This window comes from Eublepharis macularius, chromosome 15 (assembly GCF_028583425.1).
Source record: "Eublepharis macularius isolate TG4126 chromosome 15, MPM_Emac_v1.0, whole genome shotgun sequence".
Lineage (NCBI taxonomy): Eukaryota > Metazoa > Chordata > Lepidosauria > Squamata > Eublepharidae > Eublepharis > Eublepharis macularius.
The window spans coordinates 28,889,447-28,914,680 of NC_072804.1; the positions used below are offsets into that span (position 1 = coordinate 28,889,447).

A 25,234-nucleotide genomic window follows, 5' to 3' on the forward strand; every position below is an offset into this window, starting at 1 on the left:
GGAAAGAGACTGGGGGAGGGGGAGCCTTGCACCTTGTATGCACCCAAGCAGTTGTACTATTGTCTAGAAGAACATGACTTCATAATAAAATGGACATTTCCCCTTACATCGGAGAGTCTACTCAAACCACAGAATCCATCAGGAAGAGTGAATTCTCTCAAACGTGGATCTAATTGACCTGTCCCTTCAGGAAGAAGCTTTATTTGGAAACAACTCTCTGAGTGATTTTGTTGCAGTGTTTTTCTTCTGCAGTATGGTCTTAAGTGGTCAGAAAGAAGAAATTTAAGGACAATTTTTGTGTGTGTGTGTGTGTACCAAATGTTTGAGTCGTTAGTTGGAGATACCGCAGTATGAACCCTTGTGGTATTAATTAAGGCACCTAAGAGGGATATTATCACTATGGACAGTCAACATTTTCTTTAAAAAAGTGGGAAGTCACTAAAGAATTGGACCTGACTAGGAGTCAAGGCCAGTATAGATGAGCCCCCCACTCGCTATACAGGTAGGGAAAGCAGGCATGAACGTGCTGGCCACGCTCCACATGGTCACTGAGTGGTCCCCATGGGGTAAAATCACAAAGGAAGCGCCCACGTGTATGCCCTCTCCCCATGATCAGCAGTATTGCAAAACTGGTGTCACTGACCACAGTTAAGGGACATAGGTGCAGGCCCTGTGCAGACTGTTTGGCAGTTGCATGGAACGGGGCCAGCATTCTCATGCCTGCTCTTCCTCCTCACGCAGTGAGTAAACATGTGGGGAAGGGGCGGGGGGTTACTGGGCTTCCTAGCGACTAAGTTAGTCCCAGTGATTTGCTGTTACCCTCGAAGCAAATAAAGCCCACGTTTGGTGAAATGCCTCCTAAATATTCGCCTGCTCTAGCTGGTTTGGAAGCCAGCACTGTGCCAAGAGGCCATACTGTAACAAAAACTGCATACTGTCTTCAAGTCAGTTTGATGAAGTGCTGCTCACATCTCCTAGCTTCTGTTTTTGTTTTAAAGTAATAAAATTCAACTTGCTCCATTAAGGGCCAGTTCTGTTCCTTAAAGCTGGGATGGTTTAATCAAAGCAGCTTGAAAGTGCGGCAAACAATATGTCTTGTACTAGTGTTGTGTAATTATATGAGCCAGCTTGCCTTAGGAGAAGCGGAGTATGTGCAGATTAGCGGTAGTTTCTTAATGGGTCTCTCACATCTCACATTGATTGTGGTGACAATTGGCGCTTACCTTTCTGCCTAACTTCTTCCCCTATGTTGTCAAGAGGCTCTTCTGTACCCTCAAGTCTTCCACATACCACAGCCTTTATGTAGCTGATTCTCCTTCATTCCATCCATGATTTTTTTAACCAGATCCCAACATCTCTCCTTCCTTGTTCAGGACCCTGGTCTATTTCTTGATCTGTCTCTTGCCTGAACTGTTGCATCTTTTTACATCTCTCTACTAAACAAAAGTAAAGTCTTTTTTTTTCTATATTAGTGCAAACAAAGATGACATAGATTTGGATTTTACAGTCAGTGAAGAATTCAAGAAACAAGTTTAGGACTGTATTACGAGAGGCTTCATTGAAGACTGCTCTCATCTCATTGTTGCTTCTCTGCTCAGAGGTGGAACATAAACATCTAGAATCTTCATACATTCCATTATTCAAACCTTTTTTCCTGCCTAAGCATTGGATCAGTGTTTTTAATGTTATGGCACTTAAGGTTCGGTCCTCTTCAGATACACCACACTTCTGTAGTTTTCGACAATTTGGAAAACTGAGTAGCTTGAACATATTTTTGAAGGTAGCTTTTTATTTCAGATCTGTTTCCAAAGAAGGTGGTTATACACTTGTGTGTGTGTGTGTGAGTGAGAGAGAGAGAGAGAGAGAGAGAGAGAGAGAGAGAACAACAGAACCCTGTTTGTAATGACTGTATAATTGATATTTCTTACAAAGGTCAAAATATCTTCCCATATTTCCACCTTTGAACTAATCCCAGAAACATGGCCATTCAGAGGTTATGTATGAAACACTTTAATTGCTGTGTGATTCTCTAGCATGCTTTTTCCTCTGTTGTAGAAGTCCAGCTCCTCTACTACCACAAACGAGAAGATTACTAAGTTATATGAGCTGGGTGGCGAGCCAGAGAGGAAGATGTGGGTAGATCGCTATTTGTCCTTCACGGAAGAGAAAGCAATGGGCATGACCAATCTTCCAGCTGTGGGCCGGAAACCCCTAGACCTGTATCGGCTCTACATCTCAGTGAAGGATATTGGAGGCCTGACTCAAGTGAGGGACATGTCTGTTCATATGGCCTGTAGCCTTTTTCTTTGGCTCTCTTAAGATGATACACAACTGTATGTAGATTCTGAACTTGAATCTGATGCACAGTATCATGTCCATACATTCCTGGTATGCACAACGATAATCTTAAAGGTTCTGAGTTGAAGAGGGTTGTTGCTGTTTGTAATGTGGTTTATCACAGTGCATTTTATTTACACCTCTTCGTCCAGTTTGGGGGGCATTACTATTTTTCATACCCACTCTTTAATGTTGTTGTTCAAGCATATTGCTTGTCACAGACTTGCATTACTTGATACTTGCTTGAATGTTTTTCTTCCACTGCCTTGTTGGAGGAAAATCCCTGATCAATTTATGCTTAAGAGCTTGTTCTACTCAAAACCTTAGCTGTGAAGTGCTTTCCTTGTAGCATAAAAACATAAGAGCCCTGCTGGATCGGACAAGCGGCCCAGCTAGTCCAGCATCCTATCTCGCACAGTGGCCCACCAGTTACCCTGGTGGGCCACTGCAAACGGCATAGGACCTGAGCCTTTCCCCCACAGTTGCCTTCTGGTCCTGGAATTCAGAGGTTTACTGCCTCTGAACTATGAAGGTTCCCTTTAGTCATCATGGCTGGTAGCCACTGATATACCTATCCTCCATGAATCTGTCTAATCCCCTTTTAAAGCTGTCTTTGCTTGTGGCCATCTTTGCCTGTAGCACTTTTTGGTAAAGGGAGAAGTAACTTGGATTTAAAAGCTGGTCTTTCTGGCTTTGTGCAGGTTAACAAAAACAAGAAATGGCGTGAGTTAGCTACCAATTTGAATGTGGGCACCTCTAGCAGTGCAGCCAGCTCTCTGAAGAAGCAGTACATCCAGTGTCTCTATGCCTTTGAGTGTAAGATTGAGCGAGGTGAAGATCCTCCTCCAGACATCTTTGCAACTGATTCAAAGAAGTCACAGCCCAAAATACAGCCTCCGTCTCCAGGTGAGTAGCATTTGACTTCAGAACCCTGGTGTGGAGTCAACCTGCCCTATGTTATGTCAGTGTCTAATAGACCATACAGTCCATTGAATAGATCACGGCTTGTCAACAAGACCCTGTATTTCTGTCATGCAGTAAGATACTATACGAGCTTCAGTAATTGTAAGCATCCCTATATAATGCCTTTTTGTGTTCTGCAAAATAATAGATGAGAAATGGAGGCAGCCACTGCCTGCTCCACATTAAGTAGCACTTTCAGAAAAAATAATGTGCCAGGCTAGCATATAGGCACTCCAGGTGGGCAGGTGGCCTGTAGCCTTTTTCTTTGGCTCTCTTAAAACCAGCAAAAATATTTTACTGGTTTTTCTTTCTATGATCAGTTTTGGGCATCTGTCTGTACATTGACTACTTTTTTTAAAAAGACCAGGAATATAACATTTACTGGACTAGAATAATAGGCTTTGTGATGGCTTTTAATGCTGATATCTCAGACTAGCCCAGAGCTTGGAAGCTAAGCAGGATTTGCAATGGCTGGTATTTGGATGGGAAACCCCCAGGGAAGACCAGAACTACTACACAGAGGAAGGCAATGGCAAACCATTGGAGGCTCATCTCTTGCCTTGAAAGTCTCTTGCTGGGGTCACCCTATTGTTTGTGACTTGGTGACACTTAAGTAAAAGGTAAATGTAGTCCCCCTGTGTAAGCACCGAGTCATGGGGGGGGGGCGTTGCATCCCGATGTTTTCTTGGCAGACTTTTTACGTAGTGGTTTGCCATTGCCTTCCTCAGTCATCTACACTTTACCCCCAGGAAACTGGGTACTCATTTTACCGACCTTGGAAGGATGATAGGCTGAGTCACCCTTGAGCCGGCTACCTGAACCTGGCTTCTGCCAGGATCGAATTCAAGTTGTGAGCAGAGCTTGGGCTGCAGTACTGTGCCTTACCACTCTGCGCCACGGGGTTCCTTTGGTGACACTTAATGATTATTATAATATTAATGCTGATTTATACCAAATCCTTTGTGGCTCTTTTGTTTGAACCAAAATTGTGTCTGATCAAGATTACACAGAACAGGGCTCGTTTCTACCTCTATAGGCATGGTATTTAGCCATCAGTGTAAGCTATAGTTAAACTCCAGTTTGCTGCACCAAGCATCAGCATGGCTCCTTTCGGTATGCCTGCTCCCATTGCTTTTCCTCCGCAGAGTACAAAAACAGATGCCTATGATTCCCAAATGCCTGGGCGATCTGGAGGTTGTTGGCTTCTCAGAACCTTGGATTCTTTTTCTGTTAGAATTCAGTCCTGCTTTAGAATCCTGAACTAGATACCTTCATTCAAATGTCACGGACAAGGGGGATGGGGTTGTACTGTGTGTAAGGAATGGAGAAGAGGGTACAAGGTTATGACTCAAGCTCAGTTTATGTGAATTGTGGCAACTTTGAACTAAAGTTTGGTTTAGCACAATGTCTGAATGCAGTCACCATGTCCAGAGACGGATATCGCAAGTGCCCTGCATATGGTAGGGGTGGTACTGTATCTTCTTCATAGTGTGTTGTTCAGCAAGATGAGCACATACCTTGTTTTCTGCCCAACAAGGCTACTTATTGGGTGTTCCTTGGTACTTGTTTATGTGCTTAGCTCTGCCTTTTCTAGTGGGCTGGGATTGTGTCAGTTATCAAAGAAGGCAAAGTTAGTTGCAGTTAGTTTGGTGGACTTGCCCCAGAAGTACCGAATGTGCAGTACTTGGACTGTGCTTCTTAGAAGGAGACTAGAAAGGGTCCTACATATTGGACAAGTAAACTTCCACCATGTTAGGTGTCTTGATACTGGAAGAGTTCTAAGGTGTGTACCATTTTCAAATTGGTGTTTGTGGCTGAAGGATGCTTTGACTTTAGAAAGCTCATACCTTGGAAACCTAATTGGTCTTTAAGGGGCTATTGGACCTGGATTTTGCTCTTTGACTGCAGGCCCACACAACACACCTGAAACTACCCCCACTTTTTTTGTGATTGAACACTAAACTGGCACTTCCATTAGAAGAAAAATGCTTTATTACAGCAGTTGTCCTTTCGTTTTTATGTTCCAGAGCATTCATTAATCATTCTGTTGCTAGACTTTCTCAGCCTTTTGAAATATTGCTATTGCGTATGAAGAAGCCAGCTCCTGTGATAGTCACAGTTTTTTGCATCTCTGTATGTCTTCTTGAGGAGTCGGTCTCTCTTCCACTGACCCAGCTGCCTTAACTCTGGGTTTCAGATTTTCAAAGAGATTGGAGCAAATGTCCTGTCCAAATAGGCACAGTCATTAATTGGAAAAGCTAATACTGTGTTGGGCAACAGCACAGTTCAGAAAAATTGGCATGAGGAAAAATGTTCACAGGTCACATGTCAAATGGGAGGGTGGCATCTAACAATCCATCAGGTAGCAGAATTTCACTGTCCATGCTGTATTAGAAGAGGCTTCAAAAGTTGGACACCCAGCTGAAAACCTGTTGTGTTTGTGCCTGAACATGGTCGCTTACCGATTATTAGTGAATGCATTGGATGGGGGGTCAAAAGAGTTTGCCACTGATGTTTTCTTTGTGCCTGATGATCCAGAGGTGATGTGGTGGGGATTTGAGCTTGAGGTACAGTAGGGGGCTGTGTTTGGTCTGTCATGCATTGTTCTGCTCCTTCTCTTGTGTAATCCATTTGCTTTCTGTAGCTCCCTTTTGGATTCAGTCGGTGGCTGCAGTTTTACATCCTGAGTAAATTTAGTTAAGAGATAGGGCAGCAGCACCATTTGACCCCTCACGCTGTGCTGCTCTCCCTCCCGGGTAGTAAAATTTGCTGTGAAGAGGTGAAGTAGCATGCTGTGTGGAGGATCAGGATGTGTGAGGTCTCTCCCGTTCCCACTTTACAAACTAGCTAATGGTAATACCAGGTGGGTATTTCTCTCCCAGGAGTAGTTTGGCTGCCAGCTTCAGGCTCCATACCACCATCACTGCCAGAAGGCTCCATAACTACCTCTTGCTGCTATAGTTGCAGGCGTTTTTCGTTTTTTAATGTTCTGTTCAGCTTTAGGTTGACATAGCTCCTGTTGAAAGGCTAGTATATCTGGGTAGAGATGAACAGCAGGATTTGATGCCAGTGGCACTTTAGAGACCAACACGCTTTTCGGGTTATAAGCTTTCAAGAGTCAAAGTTCCTTTCTTCCCTTGGGTAGAGAGGGCTGCTCTTTTTAGGTTCTGTGGAGTCCCCACATGTATGTGGGCAGAGCTCACATGGGAGCTTCTAGATTGTTTGAAAGCCAATTCCCTCCCTTTGACCTATGTGCAGAGCATAGTTTTCAAGGGGTGAGATGCATGTATTAGGCTTGAGGTGCATTCTGAAGGAAATAGGTGGCTCATAGGAAAGTCTGCCTTGTGTATGTGTTGCATAAGATCTCAACTTGCAAAGGGGTGACTCTGCCTGCTTGCCTTCCTTTATAGTGCTACTACATAAGCTTGTGGGTTTGCGAGCTTCCTCTCCTCCCCCCTTTCCTTCTTTCATTTTTTTTCTCACTTGTGGTTATAAATGAATGGCAACATGTGCCCTGGGAAGTGCAGCCAGTTCGGCTTGAATTCACACTGTATGGAATTGGCACCCCTCCAGCAGTTTGTAAATTTGTGAGTGAGGAGGGCCGGCAGGGGGTGGGGACACACAACAAATGGCAGCGCCGGCAGGGAATGTCTCGAAACCTCTTCCTGCTGATGTCAGTGTATTAGAATGCAGCAGAGACTTTGGCTTGCTGGATTCCCAGGGGAACGGAATGGAGCTGAAAGGCTAATGAATGGGGGAAAGGGTATGGGGGAGGGGTTATGAATGAAGCGCCCTGCTGGGCTTGCCTCTGCCCTTCCTTCTGCGGAGATGTCCCCAGACTGGGAGGGAGCAGCAGAGCCCAGGGAGAGGGTGCCAGGAAGGTGGGGCATAAACAAACATGACCTGTAGGTGACCTCTAGAGGATTTTAATGAATAGCTGAAATGACTCATCAACTTGCAAGGCTGAGGCGAGGGAGATCGGGTGCTGAAAATGGTAACTAATGGAAACCTTAATTAAGAGCTTGGCTCTTTCTTGCGGCTTGGAGGGTGTGTGCAAACCTGAGAGATGGCACCAAGGCCAGCAGGAACCGCCGGCTCCCGTTTGGCCTCTCGTAATTTTCAGCAGAGGATTCTCAAAGGCCTCATGTCCGAAGAGCCACTTGTCCCTGTATTGGGGGGAGTTTGTCTCTGGAGAAGTGGAAAGGCTCCAGTAAGGATGGCATCTGCTGTGTTTTTGAGAGATGCCAAACAGTTACCTTTCCCCAAAATTCAATTCTTAAAAACCAGCAAAATTTTCCAGGGTGTAAGCTTACATGTGCCAAAGCTCATTATGTCAGAAACTCTGTCGGGTACTGGATAAAGTGAGCTTTGACTCTCAAAAATTTATCCCCTGGGAATTTTTGTTGGTCTTTTGTTGGAGGGCTCTAGCAGGGCTTAATTTTTGTTCTGCTACTACAGACTAATGTGACTACCCACCTGAAACTCTTCTATCCAGTTGCCCTTCCTTACGTTGCCTAGAGGATGGACCACAGTGGAGCACAATCTCAGTGTGTTGCTTCTTTCTCTGGCACATCAGTTTGTGCCTACCATGGTGTCTTTTCAGTGACCTTTCAGAATGTCTGTGGTCAAATACAGGATGGGTAGCGTGGAGCACAAAGATCATTCAGTCAGACTGAAAACATCTTGTTAGCCCTAAGATGTCCCCAGCCTTCAATACACTCCCCGTAGAGAATGGTAGAATTGAGGTGGGGCTTATTCTTCATATCTGAGCTTGCACTGTTGAGGTCCTCCAGGTTTTTACATAAGATCTTCTGCCTACTGTGGAGTTGCTGATGCCTCTCATCTCCTTTCAGCGGGTTCAGGCTCCATGCAGGGTCCACAGACACCTCAGTCCACCAGTAGCTCTATGGCAGAAGGAGGAGACCTGAAGCCCCCGACTCCAGCATCAACGCCACACAGTCAGATGCCCCCTTTGCCAGGCATCAGGTATGACACATCCCATTTCTGCTACTGTGTCTAGCAGTGGCCTCATGAATGGGTCTGTTAGCGACCACACTGATGTGTGTCATTTTGGCTAAACTAGTTCCACCCTTTTTTGAATCAGGAGTAACTCGGTAGGTCTTCAGGATGCCTTTCCCGATGGCAGTGACCCCACTTTCCAAAAGAGGAACTCCATGACTCCAAATCCAGGGTACCAGCCCAGCATGAATACTTCCGACATGATGGGCCGCATGTCCTATGAGCCAAATAAGGATCCGTATGGCAGTATGAGAAAAGGTGAAGATAGTTTTTGTACTTTTAGCCGACAGCCATTAATGCTCACTGAGTCCTCTGACCCCATAAAAGCGGCTTTGGAAATGGCCATTTTGAATTGCTTGTGATAAAACAGTGTGGCCACCTTATTTATTTGTCTCCTCCAGAAGCTAAGTGAGAACATCTTCTGCCTGTTGAGATAACATGGGTTTTCTATGCTAACTTCTTTTCTTTCTCTGCTTCCAGGAAGTGATCCCTTTATGTCCTCAGGGCAGGGTCCCAACACTGGTATGGGCGATCCTTATAATCGTGCTACAGGCCCAGGGATGAGTAACATGGCTATGGGGCAGAGGCAGCATTATCCTTATAGCCCATATGACAGAGTGAGGTGAGTCCTGATCTCACACTTGTTTATGCATAAAGTTACTTAAGGTGCCAGCTTAATTCTGAAACGTCAATTTGTGCGTGATTTGTGTGTATTGGAATTGGAGGAGCAGAGTGATGTCAGGATGATTTGTCTGAGGTCTGAGTAAATTGACGACTGTAAGGATTGTGTTTGGGGAATATGACTGGAGGCTGTGATAGAAGGGGTGGAATCTGGCCTCTACCCCTTGGATTCAGGAATCATGTCGAAACTGCACATAGATTTGTCAGAACAGTGAGGACTAGAAAATGGGTCTTAAAACTCTTGAAGAAACTCAAAAATCTGTACAAGATGCTAAGTTGTACATGGAACTGCAGAGAAAAAGCACTTTCTAGCTGGTATGGTGTTCATTTCAAGCTGTCAGCTCTAAGTATGTGCCTTCTTCTGTAGATCTGAAGCAGGAATGGGACCTGAAGCCAACTTAGGAAGTGGAACGCCCCAGCCCACCATCATGCCTTCCACTCCTGATTCGGGGATGTACTCTCCCAGCCGCTATCCTCAGCAGCAGCAGCAGCAGCAGCAACAGCAGCGGTAAGAGCCAACTTGGTCAACAGTCCCCCCTCTCACTGATGCATGTTATGGTATTCTCTGCGTCTGAGCAGCAAAGTAATAGCTTGATCTTTCCGCAGACATGATTCCTATGGCAATCAATTTTCCACTCAAGGTACATCCTCTGGCAGCCCCTTTCCTAGCCAACAAACCACCCTCTATCAACCGCAACAGCAGGTGAGTTTTGAAAGGTTTTAAAGTAGAGATTACGATGAGAAATCCCAGAAGGCTGGGGAAGGGTTTGGGGGGGAATGGCTCCATCTAGCAGATGGTGTGGTTTGAGGATTTTGTTGGTGTGGTAGGGGAGGGTTTGGGTATCTACCAGTTCGTACCTGAATCTTTCAGAACCTTTCCACGAGTATTCCAGACCCAAGGAACTGTAGGTAGGCTTAATCAGGCTTTGACTGGCTTGTCTCATGCTGTGTATTTTGCAGGAGGAACAAAATGCATTCTTGCTAGAGAAGGGTTTTCCTGTTGTTTGAGGAGGAAGTTAATGTTCTAAAATATTTGCAGAGATGAATGTAGCTGAGAAAAGTTAAAACTGTTCGGTGATATTTGTGTAGGTTACAGTCCCCCCCCCCCCCCACACACACACACAAAACAAGCAAAGTACTGCTTTGTACAGACAGTCCTGTTACCATATCTCTTAGTGCAGTGGATCTCAGGCATTTTAAGCAGGAACACTTCTAAGCTTACTGCAGTTTTCAGGACCCACTTACAAAGTAACCTGACACTGCTTTCCTTTTCCCCAACATAAAGCTGTGGAATTTAGCATCAGTTAATACTGAACAAGTTTATATTTTTATTTTTTAATGCTTAGTATTTGTAGCATTACTGAGAAATAAGTTATGCAGAATGGCCAAACAATACATTTTGCAGAGGAAAACTTCCACTAAGCCCCGCAAAGCTACGTCCAGCCATCTGGCGCTTTTATGCCTCCTTCCTTCAGGCGTCACGACCCACTTTTGTGTCCTGACCCACAGTTTGAGAGTGACTTCCTATAGGCAACCATCACAAAGTTCACTTTCCCTTTCTTGGTGGTATTCCATTTTTTACCTTTGCTATGAAAGGGATAAAATATAGTTAACACATCATTTGGATGTTAGCATGTTGCAAAACTTGATGTATAGCCAAAAACCCACTATTTTTGTTACCCAGTCTCTGTGTTAAGAATACAATATAACTGGATATTTGAAGGATGAAAGGTTACAACAGCAAACCTTGCTGTTAGCAAGAGGGACCTTTTCTTGCCTGTGACCTAATTCTGCCATCATGGCTTGCCAAAGAATGTTTTGCCACAAATGATGTTAGTGCTCAGTAGGCAAGTTTCAGCAGTCTGTGACAGGAGTTTCGTGATTGTGACCTAATTCGTGATTGTGACCTGATTGTGCTCATAGTTTCCCATTACTGAGGTGATCATAGCAAACTCTGGTGGGCAAGGCCTCTGAGCACAAGCAGAATTCACTGCACGATGGCTTAATCCCCAAAACTTGGATCCGGCTCCCATTTCTGAATCCTAAGACTGTTTGCATGTTCATCCTCTTGGTATGTGAGGGAAACCACGTCCATCTCTAAAGAGCTTTGAAATTTGAAATAGTCTTGAAGGTGGTAGTGCAAACTAAGGTTCGTTTTCTTCAGGGTGTTCTCCTGGAAACCTCTTCCAGCTTGGCTAGGGGGTCATATATTGGTGAAAGTGCAGCTGATCATTTTTTGGTTCAAAGGGAGAACCTGTGCCGAAACCGTCTGTAGAGGATGAGAGGAAATTGCTGGAGTTTTGTTTGCTTTGTAAAATCGATTCCTGCCTGCCTTTATCCTGAGGAGAGAGCTGATTGCAAATAGCTGCCTCTTTTTTTTCCCTCTTCCAGAACTACAAACGGCCAATGGATGGTAACTATGGCCCCCCAGCCAAAAGACATGAAGGGGAGATGTATGGTGTATCATATAGCACAGGTCAGGGCCAAGCCCAGCAGCAGCTGCCTCCGGCGCAAACCCAACAACCAAGCCAGCAGCAAACTGCTCAGCCTTCCCCGCAGCAGGAAATGTTTAACCAGTATGGAAGTTCATACTCCGCCACTGACCGCCGACCTGCTGCTGGACCACAGAACCAGTTCCCATTCCAGTTTGGCCGAGATAGGGTTTCTGCTCCCCCGGGCTCCAGCACGCAGCAGAATATGCCACCTCAAATGATGGGTGGTCCCATCCAGTCCACTCCAGAGGGTCCTCAGCAGGGCACCATGTGGCAAGGGCGTAATGAGATGGGCTACAGCTATCCCAACCGACAGAGTACGGGCTCTGCACCACAAGGGCCTGCGTATCACAGTGTGAATCGAACGGATGAAATGCTACACCCTGATCAGAGGGTGAATCACGAGGGACCGTGGCCTTCTTCTGGGAACCGACAGCCTCCATATGGACCCTCTGCCCCTGTGCCCCCCATGACAAGGCCGCCGCAGCCAAACTACCAGACCCCGCCTAGCATGCAGAATCACATTCCTCAGGTATCTAGTCCAGCCCCTCTTCCCAGGCCGGTAGAAAACCGCACCTCTCCAAGTAAATCTCCATTTCTGCACTCGGGGATGAAAATGCAGAAGGCAGGGCCTCCAGTCCCTGCTTCGCATATCACACCAGCAGCCGTACAACCTCCGATGATACGACGGGACATCACATTCCCACCTGGGTCTGTGGAAGCTACGCAACCTGTGCTGAAACAAAGGCGGCGTCTGACCACAAAAGATATTGGTAATTTTCAAGCTCTGGCTTTTCTTGTGTGTTACTAGTAGGGTGATTTCATCCTCTTGGTTTCTCACTTAAACATTGTACCAAGGTGAACGGGCTCACAAACAAATTTTGACAGTTTGGAAGTATTTACAGTTACCTGGTACTATTCTGGGGGTGTTTGCATGTGCTGGGTATGATTCAGTACTTGAAGGACCACCTCCTTCCACATTGTCCGCCCTTGCCCGTTAAGATTTGCCTTTCAAGCCCTGCTGACCATGCCTTCGGGAGTGAGGCAGGTGGCAACCAGAGACAAGACTTTTTCAGTAGCGGCACCTTGTTTATGGAATACTGCTTGCCTGGTGCCTGCATTGTTATCATTCAGGTGCCAGGCCAAAATGTTTCTGTTCACCCTGGCTTTTAATTATGGGGGTTGATCTTTTAGCACCATTTTGTAACGTGCTTTTAGTCTGAAAAGCTACTCAATAGTCTGTGTTTTTATGTTTTATAATTCTGGATTTTATTAATAATTTTTAATAGCATATGTTTTTTCGGCTTTATTTTGTAAGCCACCTTCAGCCAGGTTCCCCAGGTTTATATTTATTTTCTAAATAAATATAAAAAATAGTCTGCAGGGAATTTCTCTTACAGAAAAGCCAGAGGACCAAATGAGAGCACAGTGGGGATTTTCTTGTAGGCAGGGATTACAGCTAGCATGCACAGTCCTCTTCGGCTTGCTGACTGATTCCTGCTTCCTTTTGAATTGGAAAAGAAGAATTGAGAGCCTAGTTCTGTTCTTGTTTGGAGAGCTGACGGGAATTGAATGTGTTTTGTGTTTGCGGCAGGAACTCCTGAAGCTTGGCGGGTGATGATGTCTCTGAAGTCCGGGTTATTGGCTGAAAGCACGTGGGCCTTAGATACCATCAACATCTTGCTTTATGATGACAACAGCATCATGACCTTCAATCTCAGCCAGGTGGGTATACACCTTCCGGGAACAGGATTCAGAAGCAGAAAAAAGGGCTTGGGAAGCTATAGGCAGTAGCATGAAGGTACAGAAGAATGCTCTTTTGTCTGGGACCTGCATATGTTCAGCACAGTATAGAATTCAGTGCCATGAGGCTGTTGGGAAGAGAGTTAGCTTCTGATCTTTATTCCATGAGAAGATACAGGGACAGGGTTAACAGGATTCAAGCTGGATGATTTGAATTACCTTCCTGGCTCTTTACCCCTCTGCATCACCAGAATTAGGCAAAGTGAGCAAAATTTGTCATAGAAGTCAGCTTTTTGGGAACAGATTTTTTTCATAAATGTAATATAGCCCTGGCCCCATGACATCTAGGGCTTTCCGTTCAGCATGTATATATTGTTTGTGAAAAATTGAGGTAATTTGTATTCACAACTGTACTATCTGTGCAACAGTTTTCCATAGTAGATTGTCTGCAATTTCTTACGTATTACCTAGGAGGAGGCAGAAAGGGGAAGCTCAGAATGCTGAACTGCTTCCTTTGTTTCTAAATACTTTTATTTCATTTAAACTGCTATTTGACAAGAGGACCTTTATTAAACTGTCTTGAATCTGGGTTGTCTTCTGTTTAACACTTATGAAGCTACTAAGTGGGAACGTCAGTCCCTCTAACTCAGTCCTGTTCCTGCAACCATTAATAAGTCCAGTACATACAGGCAGATGTTCCTTTTAGGGGAGATGGCAGGAATGTGCTCTGTTGTGGAGCCTTTCTCACACTGGCTAATAATGTGATGAGAGTTGCATCAAATGAGGAATATTTGTATGCCTTAGGGTTGCATGTGCTTACAGAATAAAAAGCACTGGATTTTTATCTTGAAGATGGTAAAATGTATTAACCAATCCTCTGATAACAATGCCTTTATAAATAATATGTACAGGTAGTTTTCTAAGAAGTTAATAGTGATGTAATAATCCTTTTTAGAAACTTTGCCACTTACTACCTCTGCCCACCCAGACTTGTGTACACATGCCTGTATTGAGCTATTTTGCTCTCTTACCTGCTCTCTGTTTTTTCCCCTCCCAAACCTTGTAGCTGCCAGGCTTGTTGGAGCTACTGGTGGAATATTTCCGGCGTTGCCTGATTGAAATCTTTGGAATCCTGAAAGAATATGAGGTGGGAGATCCAGGGCAAAGAACATTATTGGATCCTGAAAGGTTCTGCAAATCTTCAAGTCCATCTCCTGAAGAGGGGGAGAAAGAGGAGCCACAGAGCCCAAACTGTGAGGAGGAAGAGGAAGAAGAGGAAGGGGAGGAGGAGGCTGCCTTTACAAATAAAGCCACAGCACCTCTAGAGAACAACGAGGAGAAACTGGTCAGTAAGTTTGACAAGCTTCCAGTCAAGATAGTGCAGAAGAACGACCCATTTGTGGTAGATTATTCAGACAAACTTGGCCGGGTGCAAGAGTTTGAGAGTGGGCTGCTGCACTGGCGAATTGGTGGGGGAGACACCACTGAACACATTCAGACCCACTTTGAGAGCAAAATGGAGCTGCTGCTGACTCACAAACGAGCTTCCTGCAACTCTGTTTTGCGAAAACGTTCTGTAGTGGAGAGCAACACAGGTGCCCGGGAAGGAGGGTCCGTTCTGTCTGAAGGGCCTCCGGAAAAAAGGATAACAGCGACTATGGATGACATGCTTTCAGCACGGCCAGGTGCGTTGGCAGAGGAGGAGGAAGTCAGGAACGTGGAGGTGACAAAGGAGAGCAGTAAATTCCCATTTGGCATTAGTCCTGCTCAGAGCCACCGAAACATAAAAATCTTGGAGGATGAGCCTCACAGTAAGGATGAGACCCCTTTGTGTACGCTTCTAGACTGGCAGGACTCACTGTCTAAACGTTGCATCTGCGTGTCTAACATCATCAGGAGTTTATCGTTTGTGCCAGGTAATGACTTTGAGATGTCCAAACACCCTGGTCTGCTGCTGATCCTCGGGAAGCTGATTCTTCTGCACCATAAGCATCCAGAACGCAAGCAGGCCCCACTGACCTACGAGAAGGAAGAGGAGCAGGACCAAGGAGTGAGCTGCAACAAAGTGGAGTGGTGGTGGGACTGCTTGGAGATACTGCGCGAGAACACCTTGGTCACGCTGGCCAACATCTCCGGGCAGCTGGACCTCTCGCCGTACCCGGAGAGCATCTGTTTGCCTATCCTGGATGGACTCCTCCACTGGGCTGTGTGTCCTTCTGCAGAAGCTCAAGATCCTTTTCCAACCCTGGGTCCTAATGCTGTCCTTTCGCCTCAGAGACTGGTTTTGGAAACTCTCAGCAAACTCAGCATTCAGGACAACAATGTGGATTTGATCCTTGCAACGCCACCCTTCAGTCGCTTGGAAAAACTCTACAGCACCATGGTGCGTTTCCTCAGTGACAGAAAGAACCCGGTTTGCCGGGAGATGGCTGTGGTACTACTGGCCAACTTGGCGCAGGGCGACAGCTTGGCAGCTAGAGCCATTGCTGTGCAGAAGGGCAGCATTGGCAACTTGTTAGGCTTTTTGGAGGACAGCCTGGCAGCCACTCAGTTCCAGCAGAGCCAAGCCAGTTTGATGCACATGCAAAACCCTCCCTTTGAGCCAACGAGTGTGGACATGATGCGCCGGGCAGCCCGGGCGCTGCTCGCCCTGGCCAAAGTGGACGAGAACCACTCAGAGTTCACATTATATGAGTCACGGCTCTTGGACATCTCTGTGTCACCCTTGATGAACTCATTGGTCTCGCAAGTTATTTGTGACGTACTGTTTTTAATTGGCCAGTCATGACAGCCGTGGGATGCCTATTACCCCCCTGTGTGCGTGTGTGTGAGTGGAGGACTTTAGAAAACTGATTGTTGCCCCTTTATTTATGCAAAACCACCTCAGAATCCACTGTCTGCCCTGCGCTGTCCTGCTTCTACCTTGGGGAAAAGATGTCCCCCCTCCCCTTCAGATCTGTCCTAAGCCCCTGTTCAAGGAGACAAAGCTCTGCCTACATTTAAAAAAAACTTTTTTATTTTAACCAAAGTTACTGTCGTTTACAGTGAGTTTGGGGAAAAAAACCAACTTTGTCCTGTTTATCGCATCGACAGGCGCTACTTTCATAACTGTTTTTAATGGTAAACTCTGAAGGACAAAAAAGTGACTGCTGAACTCTTGTGTGGTTTATTGTTGTACATTCACAATCTTGCAGGAACCAAGAAGCTACCAGTTAAACAGACCTTGTCCAAATGGAGGCCTGTGCAGTAGAGTGTAGAACTTCATGTACTGTACACCTTAAACTGTAAACATACTGTAATAATGTCTCACATTGAAGAAAAAAAGCTGGATCAGCAGCAAGCTGTAGTTTTTAAAAATGTTTTTAGTTTAATTGTTGAGGAGAAAAAAAAGGCTTTTCCCCCAAAGTATCATGTGTGAACCTACAACACCCTGACCTCTTTTTCTCTCTTCCTCCTTGATTGTATGAATAACCCTGAGATCACCTCTTTAGAACTGGTTTTAACCTTTAGCTGCAGCCGAATCGCTGCCACGTGTGTATATATATATGACGTTGTACATTGCACATGCCCTCAGACTCCTTGCAGTTCTGTTCCCCTTCTTCCTGCACCCCCTCCCCTTTATAGTATGACGAGTTAAAAAACGAGTTGATGACCTGCGGAAACGAGACACCAATTATTTAATCTCTTGCCAGACCTCTCTCTCTCTTTCTTTCTCTTTCTCTCTTTGGAGGATGCTGTACAGGTCTCTGTGTATAAAGTCATTGCTGTCTCTGCAGCCAATCAACTTACAGTTTTATTTTTTCCTGGGGTTTTTTTGTTTTTTTTTCTTTCTAATCGAGGTGTGAAAAAGTTCTAGGTTCAGTTGAAGTTCCTGATGAAGAAACACAATTGAGATTTTTTCAGTGATGAATTCTGCATATTTGTATTTCAGACGATGTAGCTAAAAAAAACTTGATGTAAATTCCTCCCTTTTTTCCTTTTTTTGGCTTAATGAATATCATTTATTCAGTATGAAATCTTTATACTATATGTTCCACGTGTTAAGAATAAATGTACATTAAATCTTGGTAAGATGTTTGTGAGGGTTTTCATTGTGAAGGGGCACAGCCTACTCACCAGTGGCCGTTGCTGTTGCCTGTCAAGTTCCTGCTACTGCCGGCTGCATCACATAATGAAACTTGGGAATGAGCAGTACAATTGACTTTGAAGGAAGAGAGTACTCTATTTTAAAGCAGGTAACGCATTTTTTTTTCAATCAGCAAAGAATTATTTTGAAAAGTAGAAAAATATTTATCTTGGTTTTGGAAAAGCTTTAATCTTGCCATGTTTTACATGTCTCTCCCCCTCCCCGAATCCTGTAGGATGAATACAATATCTGGCGTGGTTGTTAGTCTATATTAGACCCATTCATAAAAACCTTCAGATTTTTAGAAAGGTGTTAAGCTTAAGCTTGTCCATATTAAATGTATTTGAGGTGTTCAGAGTCTTACCTTAGCACAGGAAGCTGGTATTATATATTCTTTAGGCCTTCTCCAGATCACCCGTTCAATAAAATGAAGTCAGTTTCTTTGTCCAAGTAGGGAAATTGCAATTACCTACTTTAAGTTGCTGTCAACAAGGAGTACAGTAAAAACACTTTGTTCCCCTCAAATGTTACTTTAAGTGAATGGTACTTATCTGGCAAAAGTTGAGAGTAGAGGAGCCTTACGAATTGATAAATAGGGACAGCTTTAAAAAAATCCAAATCAATATTCTCCTGGCAAGACTATCAGCTTGACAGAAATATTTCTAAAAGGCTCGAGGCACATGTCTTTTCTTTCAGTGATGGGAGCATTGCGGTGTTTTGCATGTGTGAAAGAGCCACTGCCAGAGATAAAATGTTTATTGCTTTATCTCAGTGTGTTTTCCCTCTTTTAATTAAGAGTGGTTAATAATTACAACACAACAAACAAGAATTAACATATGTTGAATACTATATTCTCAACTCTCATATTTATAACGAGCCGAAAATTCCTTCTACGTCTGTCACTGCGTTTCCATATCCATATATCTGTCCAAAATCTCACCATAAAAGGATCCCACTTCCTCTGAAGTGTCTTATCTGAATTCTGGTTTTCCTTAAATCTAACAATCGTTAGTCCCTGCCCCCTCGCCATTATTGTCAAATCCTAGAGTGTCAATAATGAACATCTGGAATCGTTTGCTGCTTCTAAAACTTAATGATACACACCTCAGCTGCAGCTAAAAATGGCTGCATCTTGGATATTCTCTCCATTCTTTGAAAGCTACCTAATAGCAGGCTTCTGATTCATCTGGCAAAATATATTCTATGACCAGCATTTCTGATTGGTATCGTACCTTCAAATGCAAGTCATCGAGTGAAGAGAGAGATCATGTACATGTGAACTAGTCTTGAGAAATAACAATAACAATTTAACAAAAACACTGGTGGTAGTGGGGGGACCCTTCTTTCCCTAATATGAAACTACTTTTTCTGTTTATTTGACAAGTAATATTTACTCAATTACAGTGATCAAGCCTTGCGTTAAAAATATGAACTGATACGTGAAATGAACAGCATGTTTTTCAGTTGTGTGTGGGCTTCATTGAGCTTGTAGCACTGCAGAACTTACGCAACAGGAAATGGGCAAATTATGGTCAATTTTTTACGTTTTTTTTAAAAAACCCGTTTTCAAGGAGTCTCACTAAATTTCATCAGCCCTTCTTCCAGTAGCCCTGTGAAACAGGTTGGGCTAAGAAAAAGCGACTAGTGTAAAGGCTTCCAGTGTGTTTCACAGTAGAGTAGGGACTTTGAACCCAAATCTTGCCCATGTGGGGTAGTGATTAGAGTGCTGGATTAGGATCTGGGAGACATAGGTTTGTATTACTACTCTTGTGGCAACCTCATCCACAGGGCGTTCCAGGCAAAAGATAAGCAGAGGTGGTTTGCCTTTGCCTTTCTTGGTGGTCTACCATCCAAGTACTAACCAGGGCCAACCCTGCTTTGCTTCCAAGTTCTGATGAGACTGGGCTAAGATGGGCTTTCCAAGTTGCTGCTTTGAACGAAGGGAAGCGTTTATTTTGTTGTTTGTGAACTGGTTTCTTAGTGGTTTGCTCTTGCTTGGTTTTTCTCCAGTGTGTATAAAAAACACTGTCGATTGACTGTTACAGCCTGTGAGAGCCAAAGGACTGTGTATGAAGCTTCAGCCCATGAAGGTACTTTATAACTAAGACAGAATATTGGGTTCAGCATGGCCTACTCCGACAGGCAGCAGTTCTCCCAATGCTGTTTCCCCGGTGCCTACTTCCTGTTTGTTTTTTTTAAATAGAGATGCCAAGAATGCCTGGGACTTTTTGAGTGCGAACAGCATGATCTGCCGAGGCTTGGATCTGAAAGAGGTTCTCATTCTCTCAGGATAGTTAAAATGTTTTATGGTTGAGTAAGAACACTGAACACAATGAGAAGTGAACCTTTGGAAAAGGGTCCATTTGGGTACTATGTAATCACTGGCCGACTTGAGAAAATTGACTGAGGCCCGAGTTAAATGTGTAATTAGTAAGTAAAACCTTAACCTGTGTGTCATATACAACCAGCATCCCATTTAAGTGGGGCTGCTATGTTTAGATACTTATACCTTGCTTTTCTTCCTAATTGGGGGGCTACAACATTGGCCTGTCCACCTTCATTTTATCCTCACAGCATTAAGTGTGTGAGGTAGGCTAAGCTGAGAGACTGGCCCAAGGCACCCAGCCAGAGTCCATGATAGTCTGGGGATTCAAACTTGTGTCTCCCAGATCCTAAGCACTATACCATGCTGGCTTTATGTGCAGTACCACTACATGTTCCATGTTGGCATGCTAGCTCAGAATCTCCAGCATGCTACTTTGGGGTCCCTGTTTAAAGGAGGTGCCTGGCTCATGCAATGTCACAGGTACATTCTTCTCATGTTAAATTTAAAGCAGGCTTTTGCAGAAAGAAATGTGATACAAATATATGACTGAAGTACATGCCTGAACATCAAAGCATAAAGATGGGACAATTCCTCAAACTCCTAAAATAGGATGAAAGATAACCCAATGAACTCATTGGGCAAATGAGGGATTGAGGGATGAATGTTACAAGTCATAACTCGAATAAATGGTGGGGTCAGCAAAGCATGTTGCCCTTTTGGTACAGCCAGGGGTCATTTCATAGAAAAAGAGCTGCAGGAACTCGTTAGCATAACTCATTAGCAATTGCCATGCTCCTTGCCATCACCAGAAGTGTGTCATTAGCATAATTGTTTTGCATATGCCACACCCCTTGACATCAACTGTGCTGGCTGTTTTGGACCCAATCCTGGCCATTCAGGGCTGAAATTGGGCCCAAAATGGCAAAAAGGGCAGAAAATGTCCAAAAAGGGTCCTCGAATGGTCAGAATTGGGCTGCTGCAGAGCGGAAGAGTGATCGATCACTCGTCAGAGGCCCGATGCTGCCAGTTTGGAGACCAATTCTGGCTGTTTGGGGCCAAATCCTGGTCATTTTAGGCCCAATCTAGGCCAAAATGGGCCCCAAATGGCCGAAAATCACCTGAGATGTGACCTCTTTGGAGAACTACTGGAACTGTGTTCCTGTGCATTCCCCCTCAAAATGAGCCCTGGGTACAGCAATGCTTTGCTCAGCTTGTGGAGCACACTGCCCACCATGTGCATGTAAGACATTTCACATGTCATTGTGACATCAGGCTTGTTAACAGCTAAGGTTCGGATTCCATCAAAGCTGATGCAGGGCTTTTTTGGACTAGCATGTTGGTGTGGTGTGGGTGCTTGACCCTTACAAAGCTTTGCGTATGTTTTAAGGAGAAAGATAGTAAGGAACTGAATACATTTCTCAGCAAAGAGGAGTCCTTTTTATCATGATGCTATTCTTCTGATATCAGATAATTTTATAACACAGGACAATCCTGCTTCAAAAATCCCAGATAAAATATGTGCACATTCCCCCCTGATGTAGAAGCAAATGTCCCCCATCTGCATGGTCTTTGTACTCCTCTTGAGTGGATTAACACCAGTGGCAGTGAGCGTGGCTTTAATCCAACTGAGTTGTAAACCAGTTGTTGAAGGATAAACACATCAAAATATTCTGAAGGTTCTGATGGAGTATTTCCTTGTCAATCTGTTGCTGTGATCGCACAACCAAACTGAACATCGTAACCTGTGTAAATGCATCTAGATTTTAAGGCAATTTAATAGATTTGCTAGCCAGATCAGCGTGGTCTTGAGGTTTGACTGTTGGACTAGGTCATGCTGTGACTTACTAGGTAACCTTGGGCCAGTCACTCATCACCTAATTTACCTTGCAGGGTTGTTTGAAAGCACAGCAGAATCGAGAACCGTATGTGCTGTATGGTTAACGACCCAAGCCATAAAAAGCAAAAAGGTATTTGTTTTAAAGTGGAAGGTCTGACCCAGTGAAATAGACAGAAGGGACCTTAGAATTATTAAGCACATAGAAGAATGGAGCCTGCTGTTGGGAAATCAGCATGGTGTCTGCAAAGATGAGCCATAGAGTTGGACCATCTTGCCCAACCCCTGCCCAATGCAGGAAAAGCCCAAAGCATCCTGGACAAGTATTTTTCCAGCTGCTTCCTGAAGACTGCCAACAAGGGGGAACCCACCACATCCCTAGGCAGTTGATTCCATTGCTGAATTACTCTTAACATGAAGTTTTTCCTAATGTCCAGCCAGTACCTTCCCTCCTGTAGTTTAAACCCATTGCTTTGAATCCTACCCTCTGTTGCCAACAGGAACAACTCCCTTTCCTCCTCTAAAATAACTGCATTTTAAATAGATCAAGATGGGTAGCCATGTTAGTCTGTCTAGCAGTAGAAAAGAGCAAGAGTCTAGTAGCACCTATAAGACTAACAAAATTTGTGGTAGGGGATGAGCTTCCATGAACATTTTAAATAAAGAGAGCAATCATGTCTCCCCTCAACCTCATCTCCAAACTGGACCATGCCAGGTCCCTCAGTCTTTCCTTGTAGGGCTTGGTCTCCAGGCCCCTGATCATTCTAATTGCTCTCCTCTACACCTGCTCCAATTTGTCCACATCCTTTTTAAATTGAGGCCTCCAGAACTGCACACAATACTTCAGGTAGGTAGAGCTGCCTCACCAACCTTTTGGAGTAATTTGAGCAAATGAGTAAGCAAGTAGATAATGATGACCTGGTAGATACTATATACTCGGACCTTCGGAAGCCTTTTGACAAGGTGCCTCTCCAAAGACTCCTGAGTAGCAATCTTGGGATAAGAGGACAGGTCCTCGCAGGAATTAAAAATCAGTTAAACAACATGAAGCTAAGAGTAGAAATAAATGAACAGCTCTCACAACGGAGGGAGTAAGCAATGGGATCCCAGAAGAATTGGTATTGGGGCTGGTGCTATTTAATTTGTTCATATGATCTGGAACTGGGGGTGAGCAGTGTAGTGACAAGTTTGCAGGTGACACCAAATTATTCAGGATGGTGAAAACCAAGGCCAACTGCAAAGAGCTCCAGAAAGATCTCCACAAATGGGATGCGTGGGCAACCATGTGGCAAATTTAATTCTATGTAGGTAAGTGCAAGGTGATGCACATTGGAACAAAAAAATCTCAGCTTCAAGTTTATACAAATGGGGTCTGAATTTGCAGAAACAGGGAAAGAGACCTTGGCGTTACAGTGGATAGCTCTATGAAAATAACTCTATGCTGCAGCAGAAAAAGGCAAAACTATGCTGAGGATTATTAGGAAAGGGATTGAAAATAGAACAGCCAGTATTATAATGTCCCTGCATATTTGCATCATTTGGAATACTGTATAGTTTTAGTTACTGTATGTCCAAAAGGACATTGCAGAGTTGGAAAAAGTACAGAACAGAGCAACCAAGATGAATAGAGGATTGGAGCACCTTTCCCCATGAAGAAAGCACATATTTAAAGCAACAGATAGCATGTAAGGCAACATAGTGCTGAAGTCTATGGTCCTTAACTCATTCATGGAGCATCTGAGACCCCTACAATACAAAGGCCTTTTTGAATAATTCAGTTTTGCATTGTTTGCGGAAAGCTAGGAGAGCAGGGACTCTCCTGACCTCAGGTAGGCTGTTCCACAAGGTAGGATTCAGGACAGACAAACTGAAATACATCTTTACACAACATGATAAAAATACAGAATTCACTGCGAGAGTATGTAGTGATGGCCATTAGCATAGACAGCTTCAAAAGGGGATTAGATGGATTCAAGGAGAATAGAGGTCTGTCCACGGCTACTAGCTATGGTGATGAAAAGGAACCTCATGTTTGTCAGGCTGTGGCATTCCAGATGGCTGAAGTCTATCTCCCCCCACCGCCAAAACCTAGCAGGTCTTGGCTAAGCGAAACTTTGTTAGGAATGAGATAAAAATGAAGGTGGTTACAAGATAGACTTTCACATTCAGGCCCCAGCCTCCCCCTGGAGTTCTCATGGTAGACAGCATCTCCGTGGGAAGCCGGCAAGCCAAGGTCAGCCAGGAAGCAACAGATAAGGCACAGCATTCTCTCCCATGGAAGGTCGGTTTCTGTGAACCTAGAGGAAGAGACAACTAACAACTACATGATGATTAATATGGCGTTACACAGGCTACATACGTTCCATTAATACAGATCCTGACATTCTGCCCTCTTTAAGATCCCCCTCCCCCAGGTTTTCCTGGATATTGTTGGTGAAACTGTTTCAAGAGCCTGGGGGCTCTTATATGGATGGACTCTACCCACTCTCTATACCCCTCCTCAAAGTCTTTCCAGCAAACTAAATAATAAAGCTTATTATGTTTAACTTTGGAGTCCAGTATTTCTTCTATTTAATAATGTATTTGATCATCAGTCATTGTGGGGATAGGGGCTGTGGTTGAGGGATGCCATTGGTTTGGAGCTGGAGCCTTCTTTAGTAGACTGATGTGAAATGTGGGGTGTACATGGCGTAAGTTCTTGGGGAGATCGATTTCTGCAGTCACTTTGTTGATTACTCTCTTAATTGGGAAGGGTCCCAAGTATTTTAAGGCTAGTTTGCGGCTCGTTTCTTCTGCTTTGAGGTTTTTCGTGGAAATGTATACTTTGTCCCCAGGGTGTAATTCCCATTCCGCCAAACGATGGCGATTGGCGTATTTTTTATAGTCCCTCTTGGCTTTATCTAGTGCAGTTTGAATGGCGGTCCATTGTTTTGCAACAGCTGTCCACCACTACTGTACATCTCCTGTGGCTTTGGTGTCAGACTTTATTTCAAATGGGAACAGTTTTCTATCATATCTATGGACTATTTTGAAAGGTGTTTCACCTGTGGAACTGTGTAAACTGTTATTGTAAGCGTATTCGGCAAAATGAATTAAGTCTGTCCAATTGTCTTGTTGGAAATTAATATAACAACGTAGAAATTGTTCTAAAATCTAATTTGTTTTTTCTGACTGCCCGTCAGTTTGTTGGTGGTGGACAGAGCTAATTCCCTGTTCCATTCCAGTCAGTTGTAGTAGCTCCTGCCAAAAGTTGGCAACGAACTGGCCACCCCGATCTGAGATCACCTTGGAAGGAAAAGAGTGTAACTTTACAATTTGTTTCATGAATATGTCGGCTAGTTTTTTAGCTGTAGGAACAGTTGTGCAGGGTATAAAATGCGCTTGCTTAGAGAATAAGTCCACGACCACTAATATGCATGAGTAGCCTTTGGAGGGTGGTAAATCAGTGATGACATCCATAGAAATTACTTCCCAAGGTCTATTGGGAGTTTCTAGTGATTGCAGAAGACCTGGGGGCTTCCCTTTCCTTGATTTAGCGCTAATGCAAACTGGACAAGAAGAAACGTACTGTGATACATCTTTTTGGATGCTTGGCCACCAAAATTGTTTTTGAATTAAATGTAGAGTTTTTAGGTAGCCGAAATGGCCGGTGGTGGGAGCATCATGGAAGCGTTGTAGGATTTCTTTTCTGAGACTGGCTGGTATATACAGTC

At 44.2% G+C, this 25,234-nt stretch overlaps 2 protein-coding genes across 4 annotated transcripts in view; both read left to right on the forward strand.

The window, feature by feature from the left end:
* Positions 1–17,306, forward strand: part of ARID1A (AT-rich interaction domain 1A) — a 98,810-nt gene extending 81,504 nt beyond the window's left edge. The window contains exons 11-20 of one of the 2 annotated variants that reach the window (XM_054998994.1): positions 2,056–2,265; positions 3,039–3,243; positions 8,154–8,286; positions 8,405–8,577; positions 8,800–8,941; positions 9,368–9,508; positions 9,607–9,703; positions 11,392–12,265; positions 13,087–13,217; positions 14,302–17,306. In XM_054998994.1, coding sequence (XP_054854969.1) covers positions 2,056–2,265; positions 3,039–3,243; positions 8,154–8,286; positions 8,405–8,577; positions 8,800–8,941; positions 9,368–9,508; positions 9,607–9,703; positions 11,392–12,265; positions 13,087–13,217; positions 14,302–16,023 — 3,828 coding nt within the window. In that variant the 3' untranslated portion in view covers positions 16,024–17,306. The remainder of the gene's footprint in view (positions 1–2,055; positions 2,266–3,038; positions 3,244–8,153; positions 8,287–8,404; positions 8,578–8,799; positions 8,942–9,367; positions 9,509–9,606; positions 9,704–11,391; positions 12,266–13,086; positions 13,218–14,301) is intronic. The other variant, XM_054998995.1, reaches the window with a different exon arrangement.
* The window catches only part of PIGV (phosphatidylinositol glycan anchor biosynthesis class V), a 315,344-nt gene that overhangs the window by 258,039 nt on the left and 32,071 nt on the right, over positions 1–25,234 (forward strand). Inside the window, exon 1 of one of the 2 annotated variants that reach the window (XM_054998999.1) lies at positions 21,577–21,654. The exons of the other annotated variant lie outside the window; for it this stretch is intronic. The gene's annotated coding sequence lies outside the window, so the exon portion shown is untranslated. Of the gene's footprint in view, positions 1–21,576; positions 21,655–25,234 lie in introns of those variants that run through there. 2 annotated transcript variants of the gene reach the window in all.